At 32.4% G+C, this 12,653-nt stretch overlaps 1 protein-coding gene across 1 annotated transcript; it reads left to right on the top strand.

The window, feature by feature from the left end:
- The first annotated feature begins 10,771 nt into the window (after positions 1 to 10,771).
- On the top strand, positions 10,772 to 11,818 carry LOC139897117 (uncharacterized). The gene has a single exon (XM_071879774.1). The coding sequence runs from the start codon at positions 10,772 to 10,774 to the stop codon at positions 11,816 to 11,818; it is 1,047 nt and encodes a 348-aa protein (XP_071735875.1).
- The last annotated feature ends 835 nt before the right edge of the window (positions 11,819 to 12,653 follow it).

Below are 12,653 nucleotides of genomic sequence, written 5' to 3'. Positions count from 1 at the left end.
GGCTTTAATTGGTTTAACTTGTGTTTTATTTGAACTTGGGCTTTGTTAGTGTAATGGACTCATGTTATTGGACTTCCAAGCCCACCCTACATTATTAATGGACTTAGTTAGCCCACTAACACTTGTAAGTATCATTTAGGTTGTAACTAGTTAGTTTAGAGACATTGGAATCTAGTTGCTTGTTATCCCCATGCATGCACCTCAAGTAACCACCTTTAAGGACAATTACATGCTAGAAACCATTGAATTAATCCCCCCCTCTTCTTTTTGCTACTGGCCGTGGGCTAGCATAGGTAAGGGTGTTCACACATTTTTTTTTGTATTACTTGTTCACTAGTAAACCTCATTCATCTCACACACAAACTTGCAATTACTTTCCTCTCAACTTTTCTCTCAAAGTGTGAGTTACTTTCAAGTTCTTTCTCTCATCTTTTTCTTGTTAGAACCGATTTCTAGTACCCTTAAATCATCATCATTCTTTGATTGTTATAATCTTTTGTTACTTGTGTTGATTACTAGTTGTTATTATCTTTATTTACTTGCATGTTTTCAAGGATCAAACTTCTTAGTTTAATTCTTCTTTTATCTTGAATCTTCAAGAACATACAAGACATAAACTCTCTAGTTTATGATCTCCACTAAATACTTGTTCAAAGTTTATAAAGTTCATGGTTGAAAGACATACTTGAAGTTCATGAAGTAAACTTTAAAGTTTACTTTCTAAAGATCAAACCTTGATTTGAATCTTTAAAGTATGAACAACCATGAACCTTTTCTTGCTTATTTAAGTTTACTTCTTCAATTTATGCACTTTAATTTCATGTAGTTAGTTTATATGGTCAAGTACTACAAGTTAGTCTTGATCTCATATCTCTTGAACAAATTAAGTTAACTTTGAAAGTTCAAGAACACACAAATAAGTTTATATGGTCAAGTACTACAAGTTAGTCTTGATCTCATATCCCTTGAACAAATTAAGTTAACTTTGAAAGTTCAAGAACACACAAATAAGTTTTCTTTAAATATAACTTTGGATCTAGACTTTTAAATCTTGGATCTTCAAGATCAAACTAAGAACTATGTTCTACTACTTATGATCATGATTAGTTAGTTTACTTTCAAGTTTGTAACTTGTTATTAGCTTTAAAGTCCATGTATGTGTTAGATCTAAGACTTTGATGCAACTTTGATTCATCAAACTTCATACAACTCTTAAGTGAGTTGTGCTTCATGTCTTAGACTTGCACATGGGTTATGATGGTCAAGACTTGGTTAAGATGATGTAGATACATCAATGAGTTGTACACTTGAAGCTATATGCATCAAGGATAAGAACCATGATGAACATCAAGCACCAAGACCACCGGAACCCTTTTAAACTCACTGTTCTGTCCAAAAGCTACTGGTCTGGTGATTCTGTAACAGACCAATATACCTGGGCTGTTCTAACCATGACTTTTAGATATATATTTTCGAGTAGATAACTTTTCATATAGGACTCGTCTTAATCCAAGTTACGGTTTAGGATTTATGGCCCTCCGATCGTTACTATGTCCTTTAACGTTGTGCAGAAATTTCTGACCTACTCGCAATTAGACCATCGCCACGGTCAAACCAAGATGTGTTTGCTTCTGTAAATTTTACCACACTTAAGGGACTCATAGAAGGAGCCATGGCCACTGGTCTCACCTTAATTCAGTAAGGGTAGAGGCCGTGGTGACTGACTGAAGTCAGACTTTGTTTTAAACTACTTTCATAAACGAAACCTACCTTACGCCTTTTGTTTAATGATAAATGATGATGACCCTTAAGACCTTAATTACATACTTTTAAACCTATTAAGATGATTTACTGACTTAGTACTATTTGACTTAGGTTGAGGACTTCGGACCATTTACTTGCACACCTTTCCCGGCTACTACTTTACCGCTACATATCATTGTGAGTTATAGCATTCCCTTTTTACTTTAACTTATTTTGGGAACTGAGAATACATGCGGATTTTATGTTTTACATACTAGGCACGAGTACTTAAACTTATATATGTGTGGGTTATACAACGGCATAAACATTCCCTTTAGCTCGGTAACGTTTAATCATTGGTTTTTGAACCATGAACGCGAATCTTAGATATGGATCCATAGGGTTTGACATCCCCACTCGGGCTAGTAGCGCTAGCATTTAACGAGTGTTTAATACTTCGTAAACATACGCACTTGCCAAGTGTACTTTCAGGGGGTATAAACGTTAAGTTAGTTACCAAGTGCCCACGGTTAACATATACTTTATCATACTGTTTTGAAACGCTCTTTGTAGCACTGAAATCTCGTGGCCTACCTTACATACTGTTATACTTAAACTATAGCTCACCAACCTTTGTGTTGACGTTTTTAAGCATGTTTTTCTCAGGTGCTTGAGGTTAGCTTCCGCTGTGTACTAGTCATGCTATAGACACCCGCTGCTTAGAGTTGTCATCGCATGAACTACTTTATTTTGCATTCAAACATTCGTACTTTTGAACTATGACTTGTAACGACCATTGTGGTCACATACACTTATTATTTGCTTCTACTTAGTGAAGCATGCTTTTGAAATGTAAAACATTTGATGTCGGTTATGACATTACCTTTTTATCGTGAATGCAACTTCTTTAATTACAGCATATAGTACTTAACCTTGTAATGATCCTGTTGTTGATGATTCGTACACGATGGTTTTGTACGGGGCATCACACATAACATGTTGATGTTTGGTACTGTGGTTTGTAGGGGCACTATTAGACCATTTGTTATCTTGCACTAGAGAATTTAGACTGTTTTACAATAGATTGTTAGTAAGCTAAATGAGTTGGAAGTTTCATTAGTTATAATTCAATTTGTTTGTTTTTTGACTAATTTAATAGGTACATGTTATCTCGAGATGAAATAAATCTAGCAGTCTTTTGTTGTTTATGATTGTTAAAGTGTTCTTCTAATTCGACCCGCTATGCATCTTACTGTTGAGGCCATTTTTTAGGTTTCGATTTCACGTAGTTGCTGCCCTTTATTTTTATATTGTCTTAGGTTAATTAAACTCTTTATATTAAAACAACTTGTCTTCATTTAATATGGTTTATGCTAATATTTCAGTCAATTTTTATGCTCAGTTTTTAGGTTTCAAGTGAACAATTATGTGATGACTTCTTGTTAATGTTGGTTGCTAGACATGAAACTATCAATTCGGTGTTAACTTGGATCATATATCTTTTAAGTAAGTTGCCCTTTTTTCAAACTCCCAATTTGATTTTTAATGATACGGGTCACTCTGATTATGGGTTGAAATGGGCGGGACAGGGTTGGTTTGCTGATTCTTCATGGGTTGAAATGGGCGGGATAGGGTTAGTTTGCTGATTCTTCTTCCTCTTTGGTTTTTTATTTTTATTTTTTTATAAATGATGAAATGATGAATGTGATGGTTATTGTTACAAAATAATATGTACATTAATAATCTGACTTATTAATTAAAATCGTGTTGGTAGCAAAACAGGCATATCAAAAATAGCTCTTTCGAAACTAGGTAATTAGGTAAAGCAGCTTGGGTCAATAACAGGCTGGGCCGGCCAGATCATGTTGAACCAGGTAATTAGGTAAAGCAGCTTGGGACAAACTCCTTATGGTTTACATATTGTATGATAGTTGGTATAATTTCATTTGGCTATTTCTATTATAGAATAATTTTTATACAACAGATTGATATATGGGTGAATGACGGAGTAATGCATCATGTATTTGGGAAGGTAATTAATAGAAATGTGTATTGATGATTTTTCTTAATGAAATTTTAGTTTGTTGTAGATAATCCCGGATGTATTTTAATTTGGAGCGTGGATCCAAGTCATCCAACTCCGATTGTTCAGAGTATACACATTGGACGGGATTGATGCGAGGTAGACGTTCAAGTGGCCTTGAAAAAGGGATGAAAAATTGCTTAGGCATATGGTTTATCTGATGCGGTTGGAGATGCTATTGGTGCGTGTATTGCTTGGCCTGTACGTTTATATTGGTATGTTCTTGTTAAACTTGAAATAGTTAAGAATATTTTTATAACGTGTACTTTTATGCTTATACATGGATGGTTTATTTGTAGATGGTACGTGAGGATTGATAAAGGCAGATGCTGACCCTCGACGTTAATGCTCTGCTTGTCGTTAATTTTACATTCTTATCAAATGTTATTCGAAATCTTTATATTTTGGATTATTTATGGATTTTTTTAATTTTTAGTGTTGTTTATATTTTGAGAATACGTTATAATTACGTTTTATTTCATATTTGTTTTAGTATAAATTATTAATTGGGTGTCCGTAATTATATTAAATAAAATTGGATTCGATAAAACGAATCAAAATTCGAAAACCAAACCAAATTCAAATATTGAATCCGAACCCGATTAACCGAACATGACCCGAATTGGACCCAAATATTCGAACTGGATTCGAATATTATCGAAGCCGAATATCTGAACTGGATCCAAATATCCGAGCTGGATCCGGAACTACTATGACTTCATAGGACGAATATTATTACATATTAGGACTCATTTAGGACTTTTTTTAGTGTTATTAACCTTGAAAATCATTATATTAGGACCCTTTTTTCGTGGTACTAAACAAGAATATTGATATATTAGGATCTTTTTTATTGGTACTAAAGTAGTATCTTTTTATAATAGGACTCTTATTTGGGTACTAACATAATAATGAGACCATTTTTGTTAGTCCTTAGGAAATATAAAACTTAAATAGGACCTCTTTGTTGGTACTAATGTAAACTTTTTTTTTACTTTTGGGACCCTTTTGTATGTCTCAATCTAAATAAAAGTCACTCGATATATAATTGTAAGGACTTTTCTGTGTGGTCATTAATTATATTATAGGACTCGATAATTGGTTTCATAATCTTATTACATTTTAGGACACTTTTTTGTGTCTATACTTTATACGACCGCCTTAGTTGGTACGCATCTCATGTTGGTCCTATCAGGCCAAAAGGTCTTATAAAGTGACATTATATGACCAATTTGGGTGTCCTATATGTACACTTTTGTTGTAGTGAATATTGGTAATAATGATAATAATTATAGTACATAATATTAATAATAAAGGTAATAATGTTAACAATTCTATTAGGGATAAATTTCATAATATCATTAATAATAATTGTAAAAATATTAATCTTACTGTTACTGATAGATATGATTAAGGATTTTAATATTTATATAACAATACTCATTAATAAATCTACTTATAATGATACTGATAGTAATAATAATATAATTGTAGTGATAATAATGATAATAATAATAATAACGATTATAATACTTGTAATTGTTTTAATAATAGTAATAATACTAATAATAATACTTATAGTACTAGGAATAAAAATAATACTAGTAATGATAATAATAATTAAAATCATAATAATAATAATAAATGATACTTAGTACTTATTTTAACATTAATAATAAAACATATATTACTTGTAAAAACAATAATACTAACTAATAATAACAATACTAGTAACAATAATAATATTTAGTAGTAATAATCATACTATAAATAATAAATAACAATATTAATAATTATAAAATTAATATTAATAATAATAATGATGATAATAATAATAAATTTTACTATAGAAAAACTACCTCCAAGGCCTTTTTAAAAAATAATGTCCCAAACCGGGCTCGAACCCGAGACCTCTTGCTACCCCGAACCATATCGAAACCACTCCGCTGATTCTGCTTTTCTTATTAAACTTGCATACCCTATTTATCTAACCAAAATATTCTGTTTTCTAATTCTTCTTCTTCAACCTTAAACTAATCGATCAATTCAAGTTCAAAAAACTAAATTAATGATTTCATTGTTTTATTTAAATCTTGTAAATGACTATTAAAATTAGAAAGAGAGTTATTGAACAAAAAAAATGAAAAAAAAACAGAATTCATGCTTCTGCTGTTCGACGGTTTGAAGGAAGAAGAAAAAAATGATTTCGCAAATTGGTACATTTTGAGACCTTGTTATCTACATGAAATATCTTTCAAATCGACTTTAGAATACATTAAAATTATCAAATGATCCAGAAACATCAATATGATTACGAATTTCTTGATGAACGAAAAGGTTAACTTTTTGAAATTTTAAGCATTGACTCGAAAATTAGAACTTGATATTAGGAATTGAGGAATGAAACTTTGCAAAAAGATTAAATAAGGGATTCCTAACACAATGGCATTTTTAGTTTTTGAAATTACATTCGAATTTGGGTTATGAGCAAAAAGTGTAACGAACAGAGGTACAACGAGTTTTTTTATAAAAAAATTTTGTTTAATTTATCAGAAAAACAATTAGTAGCAATTATATTTGATAATTAATGATAGAAAGTTTTTATATACAATGCCAATGAAATCAATTGTTATATAAGGAAGGTTCATGGTCTCGTTCTCCCTTTACAGACAATAATAAAATAAATAAAAAAAATAAAGGTTGAAGTGATCACTGACTAATTTTGGATTTGTATGAGACAGGAAAAAAATTCAGATACAGTAGTGATAGATATAGGAACTGATTTCATCCCTTTTTTCCTTATTTTTATAATTTATATAATTTATATAATAATTAATAAATATATTACTAATAATAATTATATTAATTATAATAATGATACTAATAATAATAATGATAATAATAATAATAATAATAATAATATTAATGTTAATAATAATATATTGTATTATTTTTTTTATTAATAATAACTATAAGAATAATAATCATAATATTGATAAAGATAATAATAACATGATAACATTATTAATAATCAATAATGATAATAATAATCATAATAATATTAATAACAATATCATAAATTACATGTAAAAATTTTCATATTATAATTTTCAGGATACTAATAATACGTATATTAATTTTAATAATAATAATGAATATAATAATAATATAATAACTATAATAAAATTTGTAATTACATTTAACATAGTAATATTACAATTATATAATATGATAGCATTTATTTAATATTTATGTATATATTACAAATAATTATTAATATAAATCATATATATATTTGTATATATTTATTTTAATAGTGACTTAATTATTTTATTTATCATTTTCATTTTTAATTCCAATTTATTAAAGTGTATTTCATTAACTCAATTATTATATATATATCCTTATATTTATTTTGATATATATATATATATATATATATATATATATATATATATATATATATATATATATATATATATATATATATATATATATATATATATATATATATATATTTACATATTTACTTACACACAATTGTTCGTGAATCGTCGGACATAGTCAAAGATTAACTGAATCCATGTAAACAAATTTCAAAAATTTTAGACTTAACATTACAGACTTTGCTTATCGTGTCAGAATCATGTAAAGATAAAGTTTAAATTTGGTCGGAAATTTCCGGGTCGTCACATCCCCCGTCCCAATTAGATAGTCTTGGTTTCCATTTTGCCTGTTTCAAATTCATAGTCTACTTTCATAAATTGATAAGAATTATTGGTTATCATACTTTTATATCCTTACTTTATTTAAGTAAGACAAAAATGTAAGTATAAAGTAAGGGGTAAAAATGGAAAGTAGATAAAAAAATACATGTGTCAATCACTTTTCTTATATCGTGTATTTTTTTCAAGGACTATTAACTTGGGACGTATGAAGTAAAAGCTAACGTTAATTAAAATAGAAAAACCCAATACAGGGAAGTTGAGTAACTAATCAAATTTTTTACTCTATAAACACCGACCTAAATGTTCAAATCGACTTATCACCATTACTAGTACTTATGGCGCATCTCAATATGGCGATATTCTAATTCTTATTTTCGATTTTCCTTTTATAATAATAAAAAAAATTCTGAGTGGCAAGATAATAATAATACTTGAATTGTCATAATTAAATGGAATTCGTATCTAATCACAATTAGTTTTTTAGGTCAAAAATAAACATTGGGCGGGTTTGCGAGGGATTGTTGCGCTCTATCTTGTGTTTTTCGGTTGCTTTTGTTCATTGTATTTTCATGCAATATTCGGCTTTGTTTGGTTAGTTTGTTTATAGATAGTTTTTGTTTAAATGATTATTCTCTAGGTGCAAACTTCCCCTTTTTCCCGTCATTATTTGTTCCCCGTTGAGGGTGTTTTTCTCTATTAACGAACTTCAATTCTATATGATTATTCGTTATTTTAGCCAAAATAAATAAATTAATAAGCAATGGGCATCTCTCTTCTCCCCAAGCAGAGTATAGGCCAAGCATCATGAGCATTGGGGTTCGAGAGAGAATGAGAGAATGAGAGAATGAGAGAGAGAATGAGAGAGAGTGCTGAGAGAAACCACAAGGCGAACACGTTTAGGGTTCGAGAGCAATACAATGGGAGGGTTCAAGATCGATTAACTAGGCTTTTCGGAATCCACTTGACATCTTTCATGTTCTTCAACTTCACCGACGATTGGAACGTTTCTATGCTTTGGAGATCCTTCAAAAGTTTCGGTGACATTAGGGATATTTATATGGTGGGCAAAAGATTAAAAAATGGCAAGAGGTTTGCATTTGCAAGATTCAGGAATGTAAGGGATGCAGATCAATTTCTTGAAGCGCTGAGAAGTATTACATTTGACGGTAACCAGATCCAGATCTTTAAAGCTACAGAAAGAAGGGATGAAGCTAATATTAATCGTAGGGGCACATTACCCAATCCAAGTTGGTCGGTAAATGGAAGAAACTTCAACAACTCGTTCAGAGATGAGCGTAATTATCGGGATGTAGCAGGTAATCACTTTGAAGACCTTAGAGAAAAACTTAACAAAAGAGATCTTAGGGAGAGGCTGAATAAGATCCAGGAAAACAAAAGAAATTCGTCTGTGAAAGAGGGCATTATGTGTGAAGTTAAATCATGGGAATGTAACCGGCATCTAGGGAAAAGATCTATTGTTGGTGTTCTCAGGGATTGGAAAATCATTGAGCATCTTATTGGGTTATGCAAAGCAGAAGGCATTAACAACTGCGAAATTAAATATTTATTAGGAGGGATCGACATTCTTCTTATTTTTAGTTCAACCGTTACAGCTGAAAGAACCCTTACTAACAAAAATCATGTCCTGCATAAGTGGTGCTCCAAAGCCTATATGTTGGGCATGTCAACTCCGATTCCAAGACGTTTGGTTTGGATTGATGTTGTAGGGGTTCCAGTGATATGCTGGAATGAGATCACCTTCAAGAGAATTGCTACATCTTGGGGAGAGGTACTTGAAATGGAGAATTGTCATGTCACAAGGGATAATCAAAATCTCACGAAGGGTAAAGTTCTTATAATCACTGATCTAGTTTCAAAACGCATTGAAGAGTCTGTGAGTGTCAAAGTGGGGACGTCATGGATCCAAGCTATGGTCACAGAATGTTCATCCATACCTACCCAAGTAGTCAATCTTGAGTGTGAGGAACACTCATGTGAAGATAATACAGGTGATGAAGACGATGAATTCGTGGATGATACGTTTGCCGACAACTCTGATGATGATGACGACGTCATTAGTGATGATTCTGATTGTGAGGTTGATGTGGATGGGTACAACAACATCCATGGCGATATCGATAAGGACATTAGGGTTGGTGGTGATGACTTGACCAGGAAATTCCAAGAGGTGGAAGATGAAGAAACTAATTGCATGGGAATTGGGAATCTTTTTCAAGAAAACAACAATCATTATGGTGCTGACAACTCGTGCAACAGTCCTAACGATGTGACAGGTTCCAATGAAAACTCGCGTGGCAGCCCTAATGGCGTGATTGGCTCCAATGAAAGAGATAATTATTCCGTATCCCCAGGTAACATATCTCAAAAAGATGGATGTTGTATTGGATCCCCAAAGTTTGTGGGCCGTGATGCAAATAATATGGGCCCAATACCTTCGAGCCCAAATTATGCTGCAAACTCATTTGTGGACTGTAATGTGGATACAAGCCCACCAAAGGGTATATCTCAACCAAGTAGACCTGTAAACACGCCAAGCAAGTCATTGGGTCATCATGAGAATACAAAATTGGGCTCTCTTGATCCAGTGGGCTTCCCTTGTGATGTAAATAACCTCAATGGGATTCCGTCCCACCCATCTACCACTGTTTATCCAAGCGACTACAAGCATCATTCTGGGAAATCTCGTCCAATTTCGAGAAACAATAAGGTACAATCAAGAAATTGCCCCCGAATTAAGAAAGATTGATGTTGGTCGAGCATCAGAAAATGGAAGTCTTCCTCAAGAATGTTAAATATCAAGAACAAAACTAGGAGTTCAAGACCTGACAATAACCCGTTGAGATCTAGATGTACCTCCTGTGCCAATGGGGGGTCTAATTCTTCGATGATGACTGGGGATTCGGTTAGAGCAAAATCAACTAGGGATTCCAATAAGCAGCAGACCAGTAATCCCATTAGTGAAGAAACCATCCGTGATTATGGCAAAAGACTGGGGTTAAACTGGAAGAAGAAACCATCTTCCCATAGACTGTAAGTTATATGTAAGTGATCTTCGTTTCGAATTATCTTATCTATGAAGATTATTTCTCTTAATATTAGAGGTTTCGGGTATGGGAGTAGGATCGATAATTTTGGTTGGGTTAAAAGATTAATTTCAAGAGAAAAACCATCCTTTGTGGTGCTATAGGAAACTAAAATGGGTAGTGTAGATAGAAACTGGATTGGCAGTCTATGGGGATCTCTTGATTTCGACTTTATACAAAAGGAAAAAACGGGTAAAGCAGGTGGTCAGTTGTTAATTTGGGACTCAAATCTTTTTGAGGCTGAGTCTGTGATTATGTTCGATTGTACTATTGGAATCAAGGGTATTTGGAAAGCATCAGGCTGTAATATGAATGTGGCAAATATATATGGATCGCGAGATGATGTGAACAAGCAGAAACTTTGGTGCGAATTGGGTAAGTTGGTGTCAACTAATGATGAAGAATGTGTTCTGTGTGGAGACTTTAATGAAGTCAGAAACCAAGCGGAGAGATTCAATTGTGATTTTGTAGAGTACAGGGCTGATCGGTTTAATAAATTCATCGCAGATAGCAGACTAATGGACATTCCTTTGAGAGGCAGGAATTTCACAAGAGTCAGTGATGATGGGCTTAAATACAGTAAACTAGACAGGTTCCTGGTAACCGAAAAATTCTATCACCTGTGGAAGGACCTGACTATGGTGGCGTTGGACAGAGATTTATCGGACCATTGTCCCATCATGTTAAAAGACGAGGAAAGGAACTTCGGGCCAAAACCTTTTAGAGTGTTCGACGTATGGTTCGATGAGGAAGATGTAAGTGATGTAATTCGGGATGCTTGGAATATTGCTGTTCCGGATATTAATAGGAAAGATTGTGTGTTTCGAAATAAATTAAAAAACGTCAAGGAAACCTTGAAATCATGGAGTAGGAACAAGTTCAACCATCTTGATGGAGAAATTGAAATGTTCAAAACCACTGCTCAGCAACTTGAACTTCAAGCTGAGACACGTACTCTCAATGATGCCGAGCTTGAGGTATGGAGATCGTCGAGGAAACTATGGTTAGAAAAGGAAAGAATTAAAACTAATATGCTTAAACAAAAAGCTCAAATCAAATGGATTTTAGGTGGCGACGAAAACACGAAATACTTCCACTCGGTCATCCGTAGGAGGAACAATTCCAACAACATTAGAGGACTCACAATCAATGGAACTTGAAACGATTCTCCTAATTGAAATGTCCCGTTCTTATTGATTAAAAACGTTCCATATTAATTGATTTCGTTGCGAGGTTTTGACCTCTATATGAGACGTTTTTCAAAGACTGCATTCATTTTAAAACAAACCATAACCTTTATTTCATCAATAAAGGTTTAAAAAGCTTTACGTAGATTATCAAATAATGATAATCTAAAATATCCTGTTTACACACGACCATTACATAATGGTTTACAATACAAATATGTTACAACAAAATAAGTTTATTGAATGCAGTTTTTACACAATATCATACAAGCATGGACTCCAAATCTCGTCCTTATTTAAGTATGCGACAGCGGAAGCTCTTAATAATCACCTGAGAATAAACATGCTTAAAACGTCAACAAAAATGTTGGTGAGTTATAGGTTTAACCTATATATATCAAATCATAATAATAGACCACAAGATTTCATATTTCAATACACATCCCATACATAGAGATAAAAATCATTCATATGGTGAACACCTGGTAACCGACATTAACAAGATGCATATATAAGAATATCCCCATCATTCCGGGACACCCTTCGGATATGATATAAATTTCGAAGTACTAAAGCATCCGGTACTTTGGATTGGGTTTGTTAGGCCCAATAGATCTATCTTTAGGATTGAAGTCAATTAGGGTGTCTGTTCCCTAATTCTTAGATTACCAGACTTAATAAAAATGGGCATATTCGATTTCGATAATTCAACCATAGAATGTAGTTTCACGTACTTGTGTCTATTTTGTAAATCATTTATAAAACCTGCATGTATTCTCATCCCAAAAATATTAGATTTTAAAAGTGG

This window comes from Rutidosis leptorrhynchoides, chromosome 1 (genome assembly GCF_046630445.1).
Source record: "Rutidosis leptorrhynchoides isolate AG116_Rl617_1_P2 chromosome 1, CSIRO_AGI_Rlap_v1, whole genome shotgun sequence".
NCBI lineage: Eukaryota > Viridiplantae > Streptophyta > Magnoliopsida > Asterales > Asteraceae > Rutidosis > Rutidosis leptorrhynchoides.
Note: the sequence above shows the minus strand (reverse complement) of the source record. Positions and strands in the feature narration are given on the sequence as shown.